The sequence below is a fragment of the Lissotriton vulgaris genome, chromosome 3_1 (assembly GCF_964263255.1).
Source record: "Lissotriton vulgaris chromosome 3_1, aLisVul1.2, whole genome shotgun sequence".
In the NCBI taxonomy this organism is placed as follows: Eukaryota; Metazoa; Chordata; class Amphibia; order Caudata; family Salamandridae; genus Lissotriton; species Lissotriton vulgaris.
This window is the reverse complement of record NC_141689.1, coordinates 1,801,098,717-1,801,124,964: the sequence shown is the minus strand read 5'-3', so window position 1 is coordinate 1,801,124,964 and position 26,248 is coordinate 1,801,098,717. Positions and strand designations below refer to the sequence as shown.

Below are 26,248 nucleotides of genomic sequence, written 5' to 3'. Positions count from 1 at the left end.
CCAGGCTGCCCTTGTGCCAAGGTCCGAGTGCTTTTAAGTTGTAGTTGCTACTGCATTTTTCTGGGTGGAGTTGAGCAATCTCTACCTTGGCCCACCCTTTCTCAAGCAGAAGGCCCACAGTGGAAACAATGAATTCCCTGGTCAGCTTACCTTTACAGTGCTGCACGGACTGTGGCCCCCTTCAAAGTAACTGTCTCTTCTACTCTAGGTTTCTGTAGGTGACCTGGTCCAGGGGCAGTCCTCTGTCTCCCACCCCTTCAAGCTTTAGGGTACTAGTTATTGCATTAGGTCTGTTCTACCTCTGCGAGGCCTCTGTTGTCTTTCTCTGTGCCATGAAGCATCGGCCCATCCTTCTGGCTTGATATATCTGGGGCCTCAGCTTCTTCTTCAATCTGTCTGGCACTGGTTGCTCCATTGACCTGAAGCCTCCTCTTGCTGCTGCCACATGTCCTCTGCCACCACTGCGTCTGTGTGTTTCAGGTGCATCTGGTCGCCCTAGTGGGATGGCTCCGGGGCAGGCTCGCTCTCATTTGTGGCGTGAGGCCCACTCAACCACCTTAATTTTTATCTGCCGCACCTTGAGTTCTCCAGTGCCAGCCTTAATTATATTCACTGCCGTCTGCACCTCGTCCTTATCTGTTGCTTTTCAGTCTTTTGGTTCCCTCTCGCTGTATCCTGGGTGTGAATGTTAATATTTTCACTGGGATTGCTGTGAATTCTGCAGTTGTTTTACTGATATTGTTTTCTTAACAAACCTTTCAGTTGTGCCTTGTATTTTATCATTATTAACTAATAATTCAAATCGCAGACGGCTACAATTTTACAATATCACTTAAGCACATTATAACATAAACATTAATAAGAAATGCAGGCAAAATGAATAGCTTGTTTTTAAAGTTCATTTAAAAAATAGATAAAGTCAAAAAAGCACACTTTGAACCGGCATTGCAACTGAAGAGAAATGAACTCTTTTTAGGTAAGTTTTAGCACTCTGCCCAAGCTATGTGCAGTCACTCAAAGCTTAAAGAGCCAATGGGATAAGTGGGCTGATTCATTGTCTCATGCTCTATACTGTGGAGGGTGACAGAAAAAGGTGTCATTTTAGAAGACCAATGGTGATTCCCCTGACCACATATCGATTACTTATGTTTATTTGGGAAAAGCAATAGCTTGGCTGGACATCTAAAGCTGTCTCAAAGTCCAAACCTAAAAAGCAAGAGTAATACTTGTGGAAGCAAGATTATGGGGATGAACAATCGAACCTAGAGCAAAGTGAATGGGGGGAAATTCCTCTGGAATTATGAGTCCAAGTAAAAACATCAACATAAAGCGTACCTGTGTTTTTGCAATAGAGAAGAACCCATCTAGTCAGTTACTACCTACTATTTGATGCCATTCAGAACACCAACAACTCTGTTAGATTGCTGAATCCCTCCATTGTGAATCTGATTTGCATGACGTATGACCTGATGTGTGTGCATGCGTGTGTTTGTATGTTCTTGGATTTATCTAGCAAGATTGGAGCCAAAATTAGTCGATGGACATTGGCACTGATCGTTTTTTACCCCACCCATTTAAAACTGTGACTGTATGTTGGTTACACAATTAATTTTCTATTGCTCTTTGGTTTATTGTAGCTTGTTGAAAATGCCGAAAAAGAAGACTGGTGCCCGTAAAAAAGCAGAAAGCCGCAAAGAACGTGAAAAGCAGATGAGAGCCGCAAGAGGCAATATAGATTTAGGTAAACAGCCTTGCAATGCATCAATGGTAAGTAAAAACTGTATAGTGTATTGCACAACAAGTAGCGATGTAGGTTAGCTAAAATTAAAAATTTTTGCAGTGCATACAAATTAATATCTGATAGTGCAATTTCGCCTACAGGCCTTCTATAAAAGTGTAGCCACCCACTCCTACTGTAACACATGGAGACCTTTCTTGTGCTGTCTGGGTGCAGAAAACATATTGTGGGCTCACCTAGAACATACAGGGTCTTGCATCCACCCTTTACGTGCCATTTGTTAGCTTTATTATCAATATTTGCTTTCTTTCTATTGAATGACGACTTGTTTCAGCCTGTCAATCTTGTGTTTGCTCCTCCCATGGTACGCAATGCGACTTAGCCTTTACCCTCTGTTTAATACTCAGATATCAATGAGTGAATCCTGGTTGTACTTAAGAGCATTTCCAGCTGAAGACGCACACAGTGTTAGGGAATACTGACAGTGGATGTGATTTATATCAACCAAGCAAGCAATGCACCACGGTATAAACAAATATGGGAGATAAGAAGGAGGTAGTAATGTACTGCACACCAGATGACCGTTCTCTAGTTGGAAAAGGAAACTCACTGCAGTATTCCTTACATGGGCGATCCTTTGGAGCTTTCGTTGAAGTCTGTGTTGACCATGTTGAGCCTCAACTCTGACTCGATCACACCAAGAGTCTATGTAGGGTGTCTCTACTTGATGTCCTGAGGAAGACCCAGTTTGATGACTGTGTCACACCTACACACAATGGTCAAAACGTTGATAAAACCTTAGTCGGTACCACACAGTTAGACAGGCCTCAACTAATGGACTCCAAAAAAACTACTCCGTCTAAACAGATGCATATTTTCGTCCGACATACTTGAACTACTATAAATGATTGCTTGAACACTGCATATAACTAGTCATGCAAACGTATTTTTTGCCTTAGTGCTTTCACAAAGCTCACAGAGCGCTTTGTATAGTCGTATAACTTAAGTAGTGAACTGAACTGCTAATAGTCAATATATCACATAGTTAGGAAACAACATGTGTATGCCTTCAGTGTTTGAATGAATTAAACTAGTTAGAACTGATGTACTCTTTGAGGAAGGATTATTTCTGACTGACTCCCTACAAAAAATTAAAAACACTTAGTACAGCAGTCTCCAATCTTGTCTGTAGTTAGAGCTGATTCTGCACAAGGAGAGTCCTCCCAAGCTACTATTTTATTTTATCACTGTAAAATAGCAGGAGTATGTGTTAATATTACACTATGACCACCCTGAGCAGGATCATCAGTAGTGATCACCGAAGCCTTCAAGGCGAGGTTACCAGCAGAAATACCAGGAAAATGTTTATCAATAATAAATGCCCCTACCTGACTCAGCTTGAATAATCATTCAGCTATCAATTTTGTGTTTAGAATTGCAGCCTTTTGTCTTTGTCAGCATACATATTGTTTCTAACAAATTCCTCTTTCAATTGAAGGCAAACAAACTCAAATTTCCAGAAGAAAACCCTTTTCTGGAAAAAACGTAATATCAGTTTTATTTTTTAGGAAATGCATTGTTACTAAACTTCAGCTTGTCATTTTCGAGTGCACGTGACTCACATGGGCAGATTCTTCTTTAAATGCCCTGGTATTACAATCATTGGCCATGAATGTGTACCATAACCCCAGGGGTGCCAACATTATGCCAGTATTGCCCACCATTTTACAAGGGCCAGCATTGTGGCAAGGTTGGACACCATAACGGCCAGGATGCTCACCATATAGCAATCATGACAATTGTTATGCGGGTTGCGATCACCATTCTGTCAGTGATGGCTAAATCTAGGTCAGTCATGCTTTTAAAATGTAAATGAGGGGGGCTGCAAGTAGGCACAGCAGCTGTGATTCTGTAGAGCATTGCTAAAAACATTGGCAGAGCCAATAGGTTTTTGCCAATGTTTTTTTGCTCAGCTGCTACTGCCCTCTGTGAGTCTGTGGGTGTTTGTAATTTGGTTTTGCTGCTGTCCAGCATTTTCACATATCCTTCCTTCATTTCTCTTCTCGCACAGGTTTTTCCTTCTGCTCTTTTAATGCCACTTCTGACCAAGGTTTGATTTTTACTTGGAGGACAGTGCCAAAAGAGACTCCATGATACTGAAAGAGACTTTGGCCTGCCACAGGCTTCCACAGTTGGTCATGACCCCTACTTATGTAGCAGGACACATTGTATTTGGGTTTTTTTCCAACGACCTTCGGTTGTCTTTTCAGAAGGTGCTTCCCCTCAGCCGGCCAGACCATAGTTCAGTTTTTCTAATTCTCCTTCCCACCTCATGGCAGGGATATGCTCTTCAATAGTAAGCTCTTGGAAGGGGGTATCAGTAGAATCTTTTGCTCTGACTCTTGGTAACAAGCCTTTTAATACCTAGGAGGATGTTGATAGAGGACTACTCAGACTGGCTGTGCACGGCAGCTGATAAGTTAGCACCTACATGTTAATTCAATCCAGGGAGAGAACTGCCCACGGCACCCTGGTTTACTGAAAGACTAAGGCATCTCAGGCAGGCCAGCCGTAGCAAGGAACGTTTCTTGGGGGGAAACATGAGTTGCAGGAAAGGTCCGCTTATAAGATTGCGATTAGATTCTACAAAGTAGCTCTCAGAGAAAAGAAAGCCATCTACTGCACTAACAAAATTGAGGCAACTACGGTAACTCCTGAAAAGATTTCTTTAAAATCATTCAGCACCTATCCACATCTCTGGCTTTGCCAGAAATCGAAGGCTCACAAGAGTAATGTAACCAGCTTACAGAGAAATTTTAAATATATATAAAGAGTTAGAAGCCCTAAAACAGAAGCCGGTGAAATTCTGTCTTCAAGGAAAGAGCAGCAATTGGACTCCCTAAAATCTATAGAAGTCAAGGAAAAAAACCTTTAAAAGGTTTGTGTGTTTCCCTTGTCTTACACCGGAGCTTGTTAAGCTGCACCTTCTCAATACCAAATTGCCCCCCCCCCTTTAACCATGCGCACGAAAGTTTTGCAAATGTGGCGAGTACGGTAGCTCAACCGTTGTCAGTAATGAAGCCATCATCTCAGGGGTCTACCCTCTGCTCTGGAATGAAGCAATAGTGAAGTCATTTCTCAAGAAGCTTAATCCTGACCCTCAACGATCTTAAGAATTGTCGTCCTATTTCTCTGCTCCCTGTCCCAGGCAAGATCTTGGAGAAACCTCTTAACACCGACTTGATGGCTCATGTGGAGGAACAGAGTCTGTTGAACGTTTCTCAGTTCGGGTTCCAGAAAAATCATGGAATAGAAACAGTGCTGTTAGCTTCCATGGACAGTATCAGATGCTTAGTGGATGCAGGGCAGGCTGCGGTGCTGATCCTGTTGGATCTGTCCGCAGCCTTCGATACCATCTCCCCATCCCTGCTGAGCGAACGCTTACAGGAGTTGGGTATCAAAGACATGGCTCTGAAATTTCTAAAGTCTCTAAGAGGGGATGTGAATCATTTCCCACTGGCCAGGCTGATTCGCTCTTTTGGAATACCAGCTGTATCGTATGCTGACGAAACACAGATATTCTTGTCAATTTCTAAAGACCTGGATGCCACTGCAGCTAACTTTAATAGCTGTATGACGGAAGTAGCAGGGTGGTGAAAATAAATGATATTAAGCTTAATGGTGAGAAGTAGGAGGTGATGTTCTTTGGAACACCAGCCTCTATGTGGTACAATAATTGGTACGCTGCAAAGGTAGGTATCTTACCAGCTCCTATAGACCTGACCAAACATTTAGGGCTGATTCTGGACAGGGCACTTTCACTAGACAGGCAAGTAGCCTTGGTGTTAGTCTTCTCTAGGATTGACTATTGTAATGCGATGTACCTAGAGACCAACAATAACACTCAAGTCAAACTTCAACTAGTACAGAATGCGTTGGTAAGGCTCACCCTGGATATTCAGAATCAGAAGTTGGCGTCCAAGGGCTACATGATCTGCACTGGCTCCCAGTAACAAGCATTTGCAATGCAATAGGTCTCGCAATTGCGATATTTCGAGCTATTGGCATTGTAAATAACAATGCCTTTTATTTGTGTTTAAAAATCCTGTAATAATAAAAGGCATTGTCATTTGCAATAGGTCAAAGATTCGAAAATGTGGGACCTATTGCATTGCAAATGCTTGTTTTCTTAGCTGTCAGAAGTGGTCGAAATGACGAGTCGTGCTATACAAAACTCCCAAATAAATACATGAATGAATAATATGCTGGGTTCTCAGCATAAACCCATACACATTTCACGATGAAGCTGTCGTGTTTGGGAAATAACATGCGTAACTGAAGTAGGCGTAATGCAATGTAGATGTTTAAAAATTAAACTGCTAATATCACTTTTAAATGAATTATTAGTGGGCCCATTAAAGGGGATTGTCACTGGATTTATTCACCTAGAACATAGGAGAAGTGCATTTAGCATATATCCGAATTAGAAATCCTACAATTAAGGAAGGGGAGAAAAGAGACCGTGCGCGTTAATTTGAGTTGTAGCTGCAACCACTGGCTCCCCATTTGGTACCCCAGGCAAAACCCTTTCAGAGGGTGGTGATAAGAAGCAGAAACAGAATATAAAGGGGTCTCTCAGAGCACGGTTTACTGCTTTAAATTCATACCAATGTTGCTTCACATGCAGAGCTTTGTATCTGAGGAATAGGTGCCCGAATTTAGCATTTTGCTCACATGCATTGGGCAGCGCCATGTTGTTGAATGCTGAGTGAGCGCACGAGCAAGGCATGGCCTGTGGTTGGTCTTCAGTGTGGGCCTTTAGTTAGGCGAGGCAGAGTGCTATGAATGGACTCTAGCACCAGTTTATAAACACACAGGTTAAACCTCGCCAGTGACCCCCCGAACTGTGCCCAATGCAGGGGTTTTGTGGCAGTCTCCTCTGACTGGACCATGCCTTAAAGAGGAACCCCGATCTGCGGCATTCAGCAAAACAATGGATTGTCGCCCTCCCAAATAAATAATATTGCTTGGAGCTCGAGACATGGAATGCTACTTCTGGTTGACTTTGAGCATGTTGTTGGTGTTGCCATGGTAACCGCGCCTGCAAAGTGGCATTTTAATATCACGGCGGAGCCAGGAGTTGTAATGCACGTTATCTGAAAAGTAGATATTATCACAAAAATACGTCTTTAAAATTCGAATTCTGCATATTGTACAAATGTCACCATGGATTAAACACCAAGGATGCTCCCAAAAGCTTAAGTAAGCCAGGCTTTCCAAAATATCTGATAATATCTGATGATTGGTCGTTGCGACTGAACGACAACAGGCATCACTCCGTTTTCTAAAAGACCACAAACATACATGAAAAATACCACTTTTAGTCGGAGATTCACCACAGTAAACAAGCTGAAAGGTGTGCATTCTGATGCCAAATGTAATGCAGGGAGAACCAGAGAGCAATGGATGGGTTAGTGCACGTAAACCTGCTATGTCACGAAAACGTAAAACGACCTCATTGTGCGCAGCATATGTTCATTTATAGCAGCGGGCTGTTTGCGAGCACGAGATAAGCTACTCTCGATCCTGCTTGTCGGCGGCCCGGGCCTGCGGTGCAACAGACAACATAGAGGGTGCGTGCTAATGGAAAGGCAGGAGGTAGCTGTGCAGAGCGACGCTTGGCAAGAACCCCTGGCTCCATGACGCGGATTGACTGCATCGTGCCAAATCGCAGCGATTTCTTACAGCAAATAATGCAACAAAAACATGCATGGATCGGGGAAGCCAACGGTTACCTCAAACGAGCGTGAGCAACGCAACAAAGGTGACTTGTTAAGGGGGCATTGCGGCGGGCTGTTTGCAAGCACAAGATAAGCCACTCGGGATCCTGCATGACGGCGGCCCGGGCCTGCGGGGCCGCTCGTCAGCCGAAAGCGTGCACATGTACGAGTCCGGATGGGCGGGACCTAAAGGAGACAGGGAGGGAGCCAAAAAGCCTCACAACAAATCAAATTTGAGCGTTTCACATAAAGTATGAAACGCGCAAATGAAAAGCAGAGGAGGAGCTTCCACCCGACTTCCAAAGACAACCGACAATAGATCTCGCAGAGCGAGCAGCGCATGCGCTGCGACGCTAGGCGAGACCTAAAAAAGTGCATAATATTCAAGGCACTCTGCATTGTGCATAAGGCCCTCTATAATGTTAGTCCAGAGGGAATTAAAGCTATGTTTCAGTGTTATATGCTGAGGAGAAATCCTGTTTCAGCTCATTACAACTTGGTAACTGCCCAGAGTTCAGAAGAAAAGATGGTGAGGCAGGGCTTTCTCAGTTGTGCTCCATCATCAGACTGGAATTAAAATGCACTCTCCCTTGAGGAAAGCCTTAAAGACCTTGCTCTTTACCCTGTAGGGAGAGTCCGTTTGTCTGCATTCCTGTCATTCCTGCTTCTTTGTCGACCGGTCTGCTGAGACTACAGCACCTTGACGCCTATTGGCATTTGCTGCACTTTATAAACTCTGGTCATATCATATCATTTATTGACTTTCCTGTCACTCTAATTTATCGACTTCTTATTTGTGTCTCATCTTGCCAGTCTTTTGTTTGTCCATTCCATAGAGCATTGCCACTTTGCCATCTATTTTGAATGACTTGCTCCTATGCTTCCACTGCTTGCTACTCAAGCACAACTTTTTTCTTTTGACTTACGGACTCTCTTGGAATGCATATGCTTTCCAGCTGTATCCCTAATGGACTTCTCTTTCCCGGTATTTCATGTTGCCTTTTTGGTGTACATGTGCCTCCCACGTCTTCCTATGTTGTGCTTTCCCTTCTGTGTTTTTCCTTTTGTACTTTCACCCATTGTTTGTGCTCCCCATCCCTTTCCTCTTCTGTTGCTTCTCCCCCATGCCTGCCCTCCCGTGTTGCCTTTCTCCCGCTCTCCTTCTCTCTTGCCCATTGCTGCTCATCACATCCCTGCCCTCCGTGTTGTTTCCATCCCTCCTGTGCTTAATCTCCCTACCCACGCCCTTCATGTTGCTTCCCTCGACCCTCTGGCTCCTCCCTCATGTGTCAAAAATGCTTATCCGCTACTTTAAAAAAGTGTTCTGATCCAAATCGGTAAAAAAAGAATCGCTTTCACCACTTTGTAGGCATGAACTTGTATGTAGCGCACACTTACAAAATGATTTGACCACCGCATCAAAGCGCTTTTTGTTTTACTTTGTTTTTTAGCCTTGCTGCATAGTATCAAGGATGTGTTGCAGCAAGAATAAAAAGAATTAGCAAATCCAATATGCTCCAACTGTGAGACGTGGTGGCTCTGCCAATGATTGATTCCTTTCAACTATTTCCTAAGGTTACAGTTGCCAGATGGCCATTCTGCTTAAGGTTGATATAAACAGGTCAAACAAAGAAGGGGTTTTGCCCAAATCACATGAGCAATTAACATCAAAGATGTATATAAAGAAAAAGAAGGTACAGAGGGATCAATCCTATATTTATTCACATTCAAGGTACCACAAATTACCCTGATGCTCCCAATTGTTATTTACAAAATACTACATATTCAAAATTTAAAGTTATACACGTGTCATATGACTGGGCAGAACTCACGAAAAATCAAATCAAAAACAGAATCACATCATATATACACTTCATACGTACAGGACATAGACAATGACTGAAAATAATACTTAAATCACATTCAAATCACATTCATATATATAATACAATACATATATACAATATATACAACATTACAACATAAGCATACATAATAGTACCCCTACTGAGACCAAAACAATCAGAATGTACATTCCTTACTCCGAGTAGTACACTCTTGAGGAAATCCCTATTGCGCCAGAGTAATTACACCTCTATATTATTCTAAGGGCGCTTTTCCTTTCAACAAAACTTTAAATAATGGGACTCCTCGTCAATATGTCGACGCAGTCGCGTTTCAGCCAATAATTCCTTTCGGCTTCATCAGGACAAGGGTATTAAAATCTCTAAAATCGTAATCAAAATAATAATGAAAAACACTTAACTCTACATTTGAATTCTACCATAATTACACTCTCCCATCAGTGACCATGCAGTCAAAAGTAAAAACAACACAGGTTGATCTAAAGTCATCCTTCGGACAAGCAGCTTATTTCCCCAGTTTGAAGAGCCACATAGATGTAAATGATTGCTCAGTATGGCCACGTCGTTTTAAATGATTTCTCAGGTTCAAGGTGCTCTATGTATTAATAACCTTATTTCTCTTTTCCACAATTTCCTTCATTTTGTGCTAAGAGAAGGGGGCAAGAAGGTCTGTTGTTCCACTGTGATGATGGAAGATATGTATATCTTTCAGTGAGTTATGGGGGCTCTTAAATGGGTTGTTCATATACCCCCTTAGAAATTCGATATGCATAAATTTGCTTAGAAATAAATGCACATTCAGATTAATAATATTGTGAGCTTTACACTTCATAAGCAGAAGGGGGAGAAAACTAGAGTGGAGGAATTAATAAAAAAAACTGGCTAAAGCAGAGGAGGAGCTGAACCTAGCAATTCAGCAGCAAAGCACTGCAGCAACAATTACTTAAAATAATTTCGGTTAAAGCTGAAATAGTAGAGTGCATTGCTAGCAAAGCTGCGGTTAACTACCTAATTAAGAAAGAAAATTCCTATGAGTTGAGTGAGAGGGTTGGCCATATACTAGCAATTCGCACTAGGCAGAAACTCTCAGCGGGTGAATTAAAGGAGATCTTAGATGACCAAGGCAACAGAGTGTCTGAACCTGAGGGTGTAAGGGAAGTATTTAGGCAATTCTCTGCAGATCTTTACAGGGCAGACGCTGGCTATGAAGCGGCAGATACACCGGGATATCTCAGGCACATCCCATCCCCGATCCTCCCCGAGGAGGAGAGGAATGCCTTGGACTCTCCACTTAAATTAGAGGAGGTGGCCTCAGCACTCGAAAATCTTCCCTCAGGAAAGGGTGCGGGCCCGGACCAGATCCCGGTTGAATTTTATAAAGTTTTCCAAAAGACGCTAATCCCCAATATCTTTAACACCGTACTTCAGGCGCAACTAGGCGAGTCTATCCTAAATTCTTGGGGAGGGGCTGATATTATAGTAATTTTGAAGAAAGGTAAACCTCCTTTAGCACCGGGCTCTTATAGGCCCATTACCTTAATGAACTCTGACGCTAAGATTTTCTCCAAAATACTTGCTAAAAGACTAGCCAAAGTAATCGAGAGCCTGGTCAGCCCCTCACAGCATGGCTTTATTCCAGGGAAAGGTACTACACAGCATGTTAGACAAGTAGTTACACTGTTTAATGCCACAGGTGTCCCGGGGGACCCTATGGCAGCACTATTTTTAGACGAAGGAAAGGCGTTTGCTATAGGGGAGGGCTATATTAGGGCTGTCCAGGCGCTATATAGAGTTCCTTCCGCCAGGATTAGGATCAACAGAGGATATTCGGCCTTGGTGCAGATCAGCAGAGGGACTAGCCAGGGACTAGCCAGGGTTGCCCTTCCTCTCCACTGCTGTTTGCACTATATATGGATCCTTTATTGCGCAGTTTAGAGGCTAACTCAAATATTCCCCTAAGCGTAAATGGCAAGGAGTTTAAGACGTTGGCCTACGCGGACGACGTGGCGATTATCACACCAAATCCCGTCCTTGCTATTGGGGAGGTTGAACTCGAAGCCCTGCAATTTGGTCAGGTCTCAGGCTATAGACTTAACAGGGCTAAGACCCAGATAGTTAAAAATCCCCATACAGTCTGCAACGCTAGCCGCGTAGTTAGTTCAGCAGTGTACCTAGGGGTCGAGATCTTTGCAGATTTAGACGGGGTCGTGGAGCAGAATATGGCACCCTCAATGACTAAGGTAAGATCCAATTTAGAGAGAATGCACAACCTCCATTTATCACTAGTAGGTCGTACCAATGTTATCAAAATGATAATCCTACCCAAATTTCTGTACTTTTTTAGGGCAATACCGTTATATTTTGAGGCTAGATGGTTCCATGCATTGGAGCTAGTACTGAACAGATTTATTTGGGCCCATGGTAAAACGAGGAGAGCATACAGGTTTATCACCCTTCCAAGGGATAGAGGTGATTGGGGGGCCCCGGACTTCAGGATGTATTACTGGGCCGCGGCACTGCAGTACATGCAGGGATTGATTGGGAGGGGTGGGGCAGACCCAAAAACTACTTGTACTTCTACTGATGTGTATGCAACGGCTCTGGGGGCAGAGGCGGAGAACTGTTTTCTTAACTGCACTGACTCTTCCTACTACAAAAGAACAAAATTTAAGACAGTTGATGCTGCTTATAAAATTTGGGCTGCCTTCTTGAAAAAATGTGGGCTGGGAAGATTCAATAGGTACACTCGCCTGTTTAAGAATAGGTCCCTCCCGGAGGCGATCTTTGCGGACTCGGTTATAGCTGGGTGGACAAATAAAGGGATTGTGAAGATTGGGGATATTGTCGGGGAGGGGGGGGGGGGGGGGGGGAGTTGTACAGTTCACTGATTTAGAGACTAAATTTCACATTGATAGGAAAAGCTTTTTTAAATACCTACAGGTTAGGAGTTTTTTGAATAATAAACATGGAGGGGCTACAGGATTCAGTAACAACGAAATTTTTGACAAAATAGAAAAGGGTGGTGATTGTATGATCCGCAGCTTCTACGCATGTCTAGCAGCAGGAAAGCCAGACGACCTGGAAAAACATGGAACTAAGTGGGCCGGGAAACTGGGCATTGAGCCAAGTTGGTTCCAGGAATCATTGGATCTAGGCTGTTTGATACTCCGCTCAGCCGCACTCCAGGCCCGGCATTACAAGACACTATATGCCCTGTACTTTACCCCGGCAAGAATAGCTCAGTGGGGTGGCACCTCAGGGACCAGTTGTCCACGCTGCAACTTGCCAGAGGCGGATATAGTCCACATGCTCGCCACCTGCCCGCAACTTTTCACACTTATTAGGGATATAGAGCTATTCCTAGATAGATCTGTAGGGATTAAAGTCACTCTCACCCCACCCTTGATACTATTGGGGGTAATCCCAGATCTTGACGTCTCCCACGGGGAGTTTATATTCGTTGCTATGGCAGTTTTTAGACTATAGCCAGGGCCTGGCTGGATAAAACGCCTCCTGTTATGCAACAGTGGCTCGCATCCCTTTTGGCTGCCTTCAACTTAGAAAAGGGGATCTACGCGAGGAAGGGCAGGAGGGGGAGGCTGCTAGGGAAGAGAATTTGGGATCCAATTCAGAAATGGAAGGAGGGATTGTCGGCAGGGTGAATGCTTGTAATAATATAGAGCCTGTGCCGTGATATTTGTTTTCTATTTGTGTTAACGATTTGCCCATACGAGACAGAAGTTTGCTCATTTCATAGAAGTTTGCTCATTTGATATTATTTAACTTGCATTTTCTTTTGTGCTATGCTGTACTATATGGGAATGGGGGAAAAACCTTTTAATAAAAATATTTTTTCAAAGAAAATAATAATAATATTGTGTGTTTTCTGTTAATTTATGACTTCCTGGATCCTACTTCTTGGGCAGGATGTTTAAAATGAATAAAGGCAACCTCTGCTTAAAAGTTCTATGAATTTAACTATTAGACTGCATGCAAGGGTTCTGCTTAACTTTTTCAGAAGTGCAGCTGAATTTGCCCAAATAAAACAGGAGGCTGCAGTTTGCCATCTGTCATCACCAACAGTTTTCTCAGAAGACCCTTATGTTAGTGAACGCATTGTTTATCTGCAAAGCTGTTGCCCTTTCTCATGAGCTTATAAGTCCCATCACATGCCCAAGCTACTTGAGGCGACATTATGAAAAGATTCAATTTGTTGAAAATCTGTTTAGTACCGGCATAGTTTGAATTTTGAAGAGGATGTGGCTTGCTTTAGTAGGCTATCAGTTAACGAGTGTTATTGTTAACTTTGTTTTAATTTATTGACCTGCCGTTCACTTGTAGGTGATTGACTGAAAAATATTTGTAGTGCATCCTATGTAATTCCCTTGCCCCCTTATGCACTGTCTCAGCTCCTACATTTCCTGCGTTGTTAAAGTTTTCCCTTCCCATCTTTTCCCACACAGTTCAGGATACAATCAGTATTATACGCAGGACTCCCTGTAGTCCTTGATCATCTCATCTATGCCCACCTTCGTTTTTGTTGACAGACCAACCTGTCTGTGCATCTTCCCATTGCCACGTACCTTTCTTTCTTTGAGCAGTTGACCTGTCTCCCTCCCACACCTTCCCCTCGCCACAGGCTTTTTCTTGCAATAATCCTTTGACATTTCTTCTTTATCCCCCCCACCTGCTTACCCCTTCCTTGAGTTTGTTGAGAAGTAAATATATCTAGGGAGGCAAAGTACTGGCAAAGCCCTTCCATTTATAGCCGACCTTTTACACCATTTACGATCCTGCACTTTTCCAGCCACATCAAACCTGGCCTGTGCCCCGCGAGTCCACGTCCTTGTTAGGCGTTCAATGTAAAAAAATAGATAGAGTAATTATCTCCATTAATCATCACTCTTAAACTTGTTAACCTTCTTTTGTTCTCAAACTGTTATATTAGAGATCTGTCTTGAGTGTTTATGAAAACATTCTCTACTGAAAAGAGATCCTTGTCATTATTAGTTCTGTGTTTGATAAGTATTTGTCCCTTGTATTAGTGAAATTCGCTTTGGTATCTTTAATAAACACTTTATGGGTGCGTTCCCATTATGGAAGTATTCTCTGATGCATTGTGTATATTTCCCTAATTTAATGATAAACCTTTTTGTCATTTTCAGGAATGTGACAAATGCCAAAGGTAATTCCTTTTTATTTATTTATTTTTATCAAGTATCCTTGCTTTCGCTAGTCGGTTGTGTTGTTTTACAATTCGTGATCGTGTTTTGTCTTCTAAATCTCGCAATGTAGTATTCGTTACTATTGTGTCTTGTGATTTTTTTTATGTTAAAAGTTGAATGGTTTGTGGTAATTTAGTTTGGAACGTGTGCTTTTATTAATATTTTTGAGTGCTTTGTCTGTTTTTTCTAGGCGACAAAGAAATAGAGCCTTCTGCTACTTTTGTAGCTCTGTGCAAAAGTTACCAATGTGTGCACAGTGTGGTAAGTAAAAAAGTGTCCTTAATTTTTCATTTTTGTCATACACTTAATTCAATAATTGGTAGTTTTTATGTACACACTCTGTAATGAAACTGCACCTCAAATTCTTCCACATCATCCTTTGCTGAGTGTTGAATCTAAATTGTTCTGACAACCAGCTGTTAGAAAGGGATTAACTCTGTTTCTGATCCTCCTTTCTTTGTCGGAAAAACATCCTCTTTCTGGTGATCATGATCATCGCCTGGATTTCAAAATATTATTTGATTTGTTCTCTTTACAAATATATTTGATACGTTTTAATACAAAGCAAATCTACCCCATACAAGGAAAGAAATTGAAACCAGCAGCCGTAGCAATATGAAAGCAAGAATTCATAACACTTTTTAGCAGGCACCATAGAAGCGCTCTGCCCACCATTAGCTAGTGCAGTGTTCACCAAATGGATCTTTGGAGAACTCTGAGCTAGTGCATAACCACAAAAAGAGATCTGGTAATCCCTCAGGGTAGTATGGGTTAAGCAATGGTTGACTAAGGCAGTAGGTAAAGTCTCAGCATCCTATTACTGTTTCTCACAATGTAAGAGGGCCAACATTAGCACTCTTGACTTAGAATGTGCGTAAAACACAACCATGATATCAGAGTAGCAGACAGCTACAGCAAGCAGTTGAATAGGATAGCACAGGGATAGAAGAACAAGGCATTAGCACGTCAAGGATGCATCAATTTCACCAAGAAATCAAAATGGGTCCAAAGAATGAGATCTTGTAACCTATCGGAGCTGGGTCTATATTGATAATTTGTGGAGGGGTCGTTTTTGATCCTCCCCAGTTCTTCCTTTTCCTCTACAAGGTAGGAGTACATGGAGAGAGGCTGTGTTTCTGTTCTTGGAAACGCCAAAGTACCCATGGGTTTCCTGAAAATGCTGATTAAAACAGGAACCCAATACAACACCTTATCCTCCAATGGTTTTGGCAGTGAGTCTGGGCCATGCTGAAAAATACAGGGGCTAGGTTTTCTAAGGTGCCATGCGATTGCACAAGTGACCTGAAGTGTGGAGAAAACTCTGGAGAACTATACAGATTTGACCTGGCACAGCTATGAACCGAGAGAGACAGATATACGGTCCTGCTGGGTGGTGGCTCCTTCCTTCCCTCGCCTCCCCATAGCTGTTGAATGATGAACTTGGCCTAGTAGTGTAGTGACGGGTGAACAGAGATCCCTCATTCTCTGGAGAGCAGAGCCTTGCATGGCATGAATGCTCTGTGGCATGGATCTGCACCCAGGGCCCTCATGTTTGTACTGGGGGCCACCAGTGGATACTTTTAGTGGGCAGAAGGACGCATATGATGAAAGCTTTCTTCATCTTTTTGCTTACTTCAGTGATGGGTACAGTGGGAGCAGCAGGAGAGGCAGGGTCTCCAATAGAACAAAGTCGGACTGTTTGCCCTGGGTGTCTTTAGAGCTGCTGAAAGGTATACAGGACCAGATATTTTTAGGGTGTTCCCCAATTTATGCTTATTTGGGACCTGGTTGGGGGGTGCAGTGAAAGCGTTTTGGCTGGCAAACAGGCAACACTGCAATAAAGCATGGTCTAAGCTGGTGGCATGGAGCTGCTCTGGAGTTGAGGGGACCATATTACCAAAGACTTAAGGCAAGCCAAGAGGACCAGCAGGAAATGGTCCTGGACTGTAATTGTATCTTAAAAGGCTTTTTCTACCCATATCACCACTTATTGTATTTCTACTTCCCTCTGTTTATTTTATATTCTGGAAATCTGTTGTAGCGCCTCCTGTCCCCACCCCCCAACAAATTAGAATTTTGCTGAGCTCTCCCATTAGATGCTGCGCATGGTTGTAGCCATATCAATTTGTGTTATTCTGGTGGGATTGCTCTCATATTTGCTACGCACACTTTACCCCAACTATGAATGTATAGTTGGGGGAATTGTCTTGCTTCTTTTCCCTCCTTTCCTATCCCCCCCTCCCTTTTTGAACAGTATCCTACACAAGACTCTCGAGTGGTAGTGCTACTTTAAAGACAAAGACTACTGGGTCTTCAGCAGCAACACTGAAGTCATTTTCTTGAAGTAGCGGTTTCACTTTCTTTAGCAGAGCGAGCTGATACCAGGCCGCCATCTTTTGTTTTTTTTACAGTATTTTCAGAGAGGGTTAGATTGGTGTCCAGGGTAAATCCAATTGACATGACATTGATTTAAAGTTTAGGTTTGAAGCTGGTAAAGTGAATTGAGACAAGTTTGTACTGTTCTATCTTTATTCTTGGTAAACAACAGGAATTCTGTCTTGGTTCAATTGAGCTTCATGTAGGCGCTGAACATTCAAGTCTAGATGAGGTGCTGGCTCTGAAGGTCTGCCACTGAGGAGATCTTTAGGAAGAGTTGTGTTTCATCGGCTTAGTTTTCAATATAATGATGGGATTTTTTTTCGGTAGTCTGTAGCAATATGTTCCTCTCTACGGGATAGATTAATATATTTTCTGGGGTAACTATGAGTAAGGAATATATTCTGTATGGATACCCTGTGTTATATTTCAAAATCCTCAAATACAATTTCAGTGATTTATTGATGAGAAAACCTATAACCCCTCATGTTAGTCTGTTTTTTATCATTTTTTTTGTAGACAACACAATTCATACATAAAATACCACACAACATTTGCATTCAGTTTGCACACCTTATGAATCATGCAATAAATACATGGAAACGTGAGGATTGAGAGCCAGTGAGCACAGTATATTTCATGCCCTGTGAACTCAGGTCTGGTGGAGTGACTCCTAGTAAAATCAAAAAAAGGATCTTGGAACACATGAGCAATATAAGATGTACAAACTCCACAACCTGAATAATGGCACGTTTTCTACACTTGGACCACCAAGAAGATGATATAAAGTGGACGATTAATGAGAAACCCAGACCTCTCTACTACACTCATGACCTCAGTTTATGTTTATGTTTAATAAATTTGTATTGCGCACAAATACCCGAAGGTGTCTCGGCGCAGAGGATTATGCATTGACAGAAATAATGAAAAATGAATTTATTGATCAAAGAGCCACGTTTTCAGCTGTTTTCGAAAAATTAAAAGGGTTGGACTGGTCTTGATGGTGAGAGGGAGAGTATTCCAAAGCCTCGCCGTAGCTACCAAAAAGCGTCTGTCTCCCCAAGCAACTGTTCTAGTGCGAGGAAGAGGAAGAAGGTAGTTGGATACCGAACGGAGAGACCTGCTGGGGGTGTAAATCCTGAAAGCATTTATTAAAAATTGAGGACCTGAGTTGTGGATGGCCTTCTATGCAATACAGAGGGCCTTGAATTTTATGCGGCTTCTGACTCTGAGCCAGTGCAGTTGACGTATGGCCGCCGAAACGGATTGGTATTTGGGAATGGAAAAAAGTGCCCTTGGTGTCACATTTTGGACCGATTGCAGTTTATCTACAACCTGCTGTTGGGCATTTAGCAGGAGGGCATTGCAATAGTCCAATTTTGAAAATATTAGAGTGGTTATCAATGTTATTCCTGCAGCTGGAGGTAAGTAGGGAAGTAGTTTTTTGATTTTTCTAAGGGTGAAGAAAGAGGATGAAGTCACAGTATTAACATGATGGATAAATGTTAATTTGGTGTCGAATATGACCCCAAGGTTCCTGACCTTGGCAACCGGTGCCAGTCAGATTCTCCTTGAAAAAGAGCAGGACTGGGTGTTAAGAATCCACCCACAATGGTCTGAATGACGATATTCCATGGGTTTCCTTACTAAATATATGAGATGACGGTTCTTTCCACTTATGTTCTGACTTCTCTTATTAGCAAGTGTAAATTCTCCATACATGTGTACCCAAAGATTGATATCTTACTGGAACCTGTAGCCCTAATTGAGGTGAGACTGTACTTTGGTGTAGATTTTGCCTATACTATGTACTTCAGTAAAACACCACACACTTTTATAAGGACAAAGGACCTACACTATTAAAAAAAGAAATCTGTTTTATTAAAGTTTAAGATAATTACAGTTAATCCACAATTTCTGCAACAAAGAAAAGCGGAATCGAAGTTCCAATTAGTCGGAGTAAATCAAGAAAGTGTTATCACACAGTTGCCTAATTCAGTTTCAACAAGTGTGGGGTGTAGGCAGTCAAGTGAGCCTTTGAACAACAAATGGCCTTCACATATCAACGGTAAACAGGATGTATATCGATGCTAAGCATCAAGTAGATCAGCCAAGCCCCTCAAGAGTTAACAACACATATCTTTGCAATAAAAGAGAAAAGATTCCATAATAGAGGAATGAAACAATTAAATCAACTGGAGCCCCCACTTTCAAGTCACAGCAATCCCCCTGCTCCGCCACCTTCCAGCGGAACATCATATCACAACAGTCGTCAGCAAGGACTGAGCGTAGCTCATTCAGAAAAGAATGCATATCTGAGTGACGAATTGCTCAGCTAGGGTGCAGGCCTAACATCCCCCATAGCGCCCCCAGGGACCTCCTGAATCAGGGGTACCCCCACCCTCTCTATGCAGTAGCGTCCTAAGATTGGACACCATCGCATCTCAGCTGGGGGCTACCAAGTATTTGCACAAACCAACATTGTCCTCCCTCTGCCTATGCCCATAATAGGAAGGATCGTGCCACGCCAAGTGATGGATGTTCTGGGGACTCCAACCATCTGGTAATAAGATGCTTAGCAGTCAGGAAGCCCAGGTCTAGAAACCTGGAGGTCGCTGTGTCTTTCTTAGCCCTAGCGAACAAACTCAATATACTTACTTCCAAGGTTTGCAAGTTCGGTCGTGCTATACATGTCGACAGCCGAGGCACCCAGCCAGTAAGTTCGTAAAGAGGAGCAAGACCACCGCATATGAAGTATGTCCACTGCCACCAGGGCACATCTGGGATAGGCCGCATCAGTATTGGGAAAATATCCGTTGATTTTGGTGCGAGTGAGGTAGGCCCTATGCATTATGTAGAATTGTATTAGGCAAAACCTCTAGTTATGCGGTATGCTGGTGGTGCTTTCCATTCCCTGTCTGTAACAGGGTCGAGCAAGTTCTCCTTCCCAGTGGGTGCACAGAGTGGTGTGTGAGGGTGTAGTATGTGCTTGTATTTAACTAGCCAGCCAGCGCACTAGAAGCCTACCCGGTACCAAGGACCTACACTATGCCTTCCGACTCACGTAAGGCCTATTCCAAATCTACACCAATTCTTGCAGCATCCCGTCACCCTTCTTGGGCACTGCAGCCTGCATATGTGTGCTAACACATGTGTGTTCACATGTAATCGTCTCCTCTAGTCCACACCAGAATAAGCTGATTACCATTCCACTCTCGGACACCTTCCTAAAATTTAAGGACACTACATATGTGGTACATGTGGCATTTGTAAATGTATAGAGCACAAAACCCAGTTTAAACTAGGCGTGTCCAAACCATGTAAGCTTCACTAGTTCACCACTTGGAACAGTGAGAGTGATTAATTTAGTTACATGCCTTTGTCAGTTAGAATGACTACTGGGAAGAACAAAACCCGGATCACGGAAACAGAGAAGTAATATAAGATGTCCACAACTACAATGTCAGTACTTTCTACACCCGACTACTTTGAAGATTATGTAAGGGGGACTAATACTAAGAAACCCAGACCTCTGTCCAACGCTCCTAACTAAGTTCATGTGCTGTATCTTCGAGACATGTGCTGCGCTGGGACGTCCCGTTGCTGGGGCAGCCATGCGCAATATAAATCAGACAAATACAAATAAATACAAATACATGTGGTTTACAATCAGTGGGCTACAGTCTGCCCATAGGCTTACCATTTGTTTACTTCATCATCACCCTAGTATCCTCTGCTCCCATTTGTCCCTAGCGTGCATGTCTTTTTTTTTTTTTTTTAGCCCTCCCCTAGAGCATTGAAGTACTTGTGTCCATCCACTACTCCTGTTTATGGAGTTTCTTTTTTTTTTTTTGTCTTTAAGCACTCCATATGAGTGCTCGTGTTTTTACTAGCTTCATCTCCTCCCACCCGCCCCCATCCCTGTTGCTTCTTTCCCTCCGCAGACCGTTGTGTTATATGTGTCTTTCTTGACCCCCCCTCCTCCTCACCCACCTGTTGCCCATGTTTCTTTATTCTAGTGCTGTCTCTGAACAGGAAACGGAAAACCTCTACAGACACAATTTTGTTTCTTGTTTTGATGGCTGCCCTTGCAGATGCTTGTAAGTTAAAATACATAAAAGAAAACATCACTGCAGACAAGTTGCTGCTGCCATGCTCTGGCAGGAGGAATAGAATAACTTTATGTTTGAGACATGTGTGGCTGTAAATGCACATGCTGTGCATAAGTCTGCCATCTAGTGTTGGGCTCGGATGATTGCAACTTATTTTTCTTAAAAGATGTCAGACTCCTCCTCTCGGTAATACTGCACATGGGCAACGTCTCCATTGTTAGATTTGTTTTTCCTGCTGACTGGTTTGGATGTACTCTCTAGCGCTGCGGTTTGAGATCATCTTGGGTTCCCTTCGGTTCACTGTTGGTTCATCTAATTGACTATATTGTCTCGACCGTGTAGATTTACTTCCATCTTGAGCTCGGAAGCAATCCTTTGCGTCAAATTTATTGATTCACCTTACCGCCCTTTGGGCCACACCCGACTGGGCCTCTTTCCTAAAATTTAGCTCTACCCAAAAATGAGCTGCTAATGGAATGTACTTCCTTCCATTGTTGTCCGAACTGCAACTCAAAATACACCCAGACTGACCAACACTCAGTCTTTAACTTATGCCTCTTACCCGACCATCGAGAAGATACATGAGAGGCCTGCAGGTCATTTCAGTCTAAATAGACATTTCGGGGCAGATATGCGCGGCATCTAGAAATGCAGCGCAGAAACCACACTCCCAGATATCTTCGGCCAATCCATTGACTTGCAAGACTCTGATTCCCAGTCGGACACCGAACAAGATCCAGTTCACAGTCAGACCTCAGAAGATCATCGGACCGAGAGTAGAATTAACCCCGATCCAAAGCCCCCAAAAATCGGGTACGACCAATAAAACGGCTAACGGTCCGCCGCCGCAAAAAAGCCATGGTACACACCAATCTATTGATTTAGAGGCCTCTGGCTCGGCACAGAAACATCGGCCTGCAGCTGAGGCCTCCACCTTAAAATTGGCATCAGAGCCTACTCACTGAACCATACCATCCGGTTCCAAGGCAAAGCCCACAGCTCTTCAGCTTTGACTTCTCCAGCACGGAAGAAAAACGGTCATCAGCACCGAAATTACACCTTCGGACTGAACAAAACCCTGAGCTGATTCTCGAAACAATACAAGAACGGCTCGATGCGAAACACAAGAGACTTTGCAAATTCAGCCTGGAACACAAAAGATTGTCCTACAGTCAAAAAAGCCTCTAACATCTAAAAACACCTTTCTTTGCCATTGCTGCTCCTATTCTGCTCCAAAGACGAGCAAAAAGGAAAAATCTACATATGCCTATCCCTACTTCTCCCACTTCACCATCACTATTTCATATTTCCACTCCTCCAACTCTCTCACCACAACAATTGGAGGAGGGCAACCTCATACCACACACTCATTCAGCTATTATGGATGACCAAGATGATGTAAATTAAGATACACAACCTACAGACCCTTGGGATGACTAGGATTTAGCCCCCAAGGGGATAGAGACCCTGACCTCTACCCAGCACGTCCATCCCCACCAGATCATGCTGCAGCTTATCAAGATATATTAGCTAGAGCTGCAGCATATCACCAAGTGCCTGTACATAAAGACCCAATAGGAGATGACTTCCTTTTTTAAACCCTCACATCTGCACAAAGGGGCTCACAATATTTACCCAGGCTTAAAGAAGGTGTACGCCACGCTGATGACTTTTTTAAAGATCCTGTAAGGGCAAGAATTATAACTCCAAGAATAGACAAAAGCACAAGACTTCACCATCTGACCCCATATATATATATATCAAAAGTCAATTAACACTTGACTAATGCAAGGAAAAGAGCAAACTCGGTCTACAGGGATGCACCTCCCCCGGACAGAGAATCCATATTAATTGATGCATCTGCTAAACAGGTAGCTGCACAATCGGCTAATTACTGGAGATTGCTAACGGCCAGGTCTTATTAGCACAGTATGGCAGAGCACACTGAGACGAGATGGAGAGGCTCCTCCAACATCTCCCAGAGAAGCATAAAAAGCATGGTTATGTACTAGTTAATGAGGGCAAATTAATTACAAAAAATTCAATGAAATGCGCTCTAGACTCTGCTGACAAAGCAGCAAGAGGCATAAGCACAAGCATCTTCTTATGCATGCATGCTTGTCTTCTTGTCTCAGGGTTCAAAAGTAGGTTCAACAGAGGAGGAGCTACGCTACGATCCAAGATGGCCGCATAAGCTCCCGGCTCCGCCGACCTCCACCGGCAGCTCGTATATCCTGCCCTTCATCCTTCAAGCACGCCGGACTCCCACACGTATGAAGTGCTCCTGACTCCTGCGGTGCAAACCCGGACCCTCCAACTTACCGGGTGACAAAGTTACTTCGAATTTACTTCTCGGCCTATTTCAGAGCTTCCGCCGGGACCTCGATTTCTGGCCCATCCGGGTTGGATGTGATCAACCTCGGCTGTGGGACCAGGGTTGCTTCCGGTCTCCCGACCTCGGTCCAATCCTTCTACTTCCAGTTGGCAACTGAGTAATCGGCTTTATACAAGGACACGGCACAGTGACGGATGTGATATCGGTGACCATGGTCGGGGGTCCTATGCCCGGTGACCCCCTGGGGAGCCCGGGTTGTCGGGCTGGCCCCCGCGAGTAGCAAAATACCGACCCTGCCTGTTGTGTGAGCGCTCGCTGTTGTCATAAGCCCCGTGTGTGCCTGGTTCCTGGACGGTGTTTCAGGGATCCAAATCCTGCCTCGTCTCATGCCGAAGGAGATGGGGGAGACTGACGGTACACCATCGCTGAGGTCCGTAATGGCCGCCATTGGGGCGCTCCGCTCTCACTTTGCCGTCCTGTGCCAACGGATGTCTGTAAAGCTGGATAACGCACACTTGGAACCAGAAGCGGATAATCCGACAAGTTGTCAGCATGCCTTGGACCCCGTGGATTATTCTCCGCACCATTTAGAGACCCCCGGACGGAAGCCTGTTTTAGCCTATTTTGATGACTCTGGCCTTATGGAGGGTGCACCTGTGATCGTCGTTGGCTTTCCCTGCTCCATTCCTGTTCGACGGAACATTGTTGCTAAAGGTTTTTACCGCCAAGGACAGTTCTTCAGTGACTTTCGGAGAGGTTTGTCTTCCTTCTTCATCCTCTATTGTCGAATTTTCGGATGCCGCCATTGTGTCTCCTCTCCTCGATCCGTCGCCATTGTTTTGAACTGTCTTGGATGCTTCGCTTTCTTCGTGATTGCTGTGGCTTGGACGACATGGGCTTTCGTGAAGAACCGAACTGGTCAGGGTTGACTTTGACATTCGGGGTTAGCTTTTCTATCTGTTTTATGCCGGATATGCACCGTGTATAATACTGGGAGACGGGAGGTTTTTTTATTGGAGTTCTCCCCATGTACGTGTTCAATACTTGCTTTAATAGTCGACATGGAATTTGGGGAGGCTGCTGCTGGTGGGGTGTAATGAGGACCGGGAGTGTGTCTATTGCTCTCCTCCTCCGCTTTCTTTCCTTTCTTTAGGGCAGTTCTGGGGCGACAGGCACGCTGTTAGTGGGGTTGGCCGTAGCCATTACAGGGGTGCAGGGTGGTGGGTGTTGGGGGGGGGGGGGGGTTTATTATTTTAGTTTGTTTTGTTCTATGGTCTCTTTCTTTTCTCTTCTCTTAGGTGGGGCTTCCCTTCCTCTTCAGTAGGTTGGCTGTCTCTCTCTATCTCACTTCTTTCTCTATCTGGCGTCTATACTTGCCTATGCCTTACTATCTCTGGAGGGTGGGTTTTCGGGATGATGCTCTAGCTGAATCGCTCGCTATTATACTGATTTTTGCTCCTTGTCTGCCTTAGCGGGCGTAGTATGTTTAAGGCTGTAATGTTCATCACCTGGTTCTGGTTACACTGCGGGGTACGTTCCCCCCCCCCCCATCTCTTCTTAATTCTATTCTATGGTGTGACGCCATCGATAGTGCAGCCACTACTGCTTCTTCATAACCAAAAAAATTAAACCTTTGATATCCTTCGCTTCATGGCACATGCAATCATAAGCTATGCTTGTCTCGTTGATATTACGCGGTCGTATACATTTGCATGCCACCTGAATCTATATCCTGAGTTTGCGGCCGGCCCCTGTGGTTGTAGGCCTGCGCTTGTAATGCTTTGATAATTCAATAAAGGTTTTAAAAAAAAAATAAAAAATAGGTTCAATAGGCTGTCCTTAATCTACCGTTTGATAAGGAACATCTTTGTGGACCACAAGTGGATGCAGCACTAAAAAAAAATGATAACGGGCCCAGATGTCACAAAATCTATGGATGCCTTTCAATCACCCTCATTTCATGGGTTCATTCGTTACCCCAATTTTAAGCAAGGCGTAAAGCTGCATCACCAGACACCTCTGCCTCACAATATTAAAAAATTAAAGGCAAACATCAACCTCTAAAATCTTCTAAAATCTTCTACAAAGTCAATTATAGAGGAGTGTCGGCTATGCAGGTGTGGGCTGGCTTATGAAGGACGCAGCACACTACTTTTACGGAGTTCAACAAGAGTTTTAATGGGTATCCACAAAACACGGCGTTCAAACAAGTGAAAGATCTTCCTTTGTTCAGGAGAAACAAAATAAAACAATAATGGACACAGTCTCTTTTTGTAGGGATGTCTTTCCAACAGAGAGTCTTTATACGGGAGTACGACCTTCTCGTGGAGACTCCAGGGAACGATGTCAGGGTACAGCAGGAGTTATTCCCGGCATGAAAAGAGAAAAAAAACAAAGGCCCGCGACTACTGGCAATTCTGGGAAACTGTAACGTGAGAGAGGGGAGCGGGGAGTGAGGGAATCACCAGGGACCAGCACCAGGTGTGACTGTCCTTAACACACAATTGTTGGAGCGATACGTGACAAAGGTGTATGTGAGCTCGGGGAATGAAGGACCATGCATAGCACGAAAGTCAGCCCCGTGACCTCCCTCAGTCCTCCCCTACCCCGTATCCGCCCGTGAAGCAAACAGCCCCTTTCGCCGGCCCCGTACCTTGTCTAGCCATACTTCTCCAGAAGTGCGGCGGGGCGGCTCGTGAGAACGTTGGCCTCCTGGCGTTCCTTCTCGGTTGGGCTGTCCTTCTTCGGCTTCCCTCTCTTGGCGCTGAATCTTCTCCACAATGCTCGGCGTCTCCTCCCTCGATCCCCAGCCGGCTT

At 43.9% G+C, this 26,248-nt stretch overlaps 1 protein-coding gene across 1 annotated transcript in view; it reads left to right on the top strand.

The window, feature by feature from the left end:
• Window positions 1–26,248, top strand: part of NOAZFP (nucleolar atypical zinc finger) — a 142,347-nt gene that overhangs the window by 19,732 nt on the left and 96,367 nt on the right. The window contains exons 2-4 of the mRNA XM_086962229.1: window positions 1,638–1,767; window positions 14,549–14,568; window positions 14,799–14,869. Coding sequence (XP_086818355.1) covers window positions 1,648–1,767; window positions 14,549–14,568; window positions 14,799–14,869 — 211 coding nt within the window. The 5' untranslated portion in view covers window positions 1,638–1,647. The remainder of the gene's footprint in view (window positions 1–1,637; window positions 1,768–14,548; window positions 14,569–14,798; window positions 14,870–26,248) is intronic.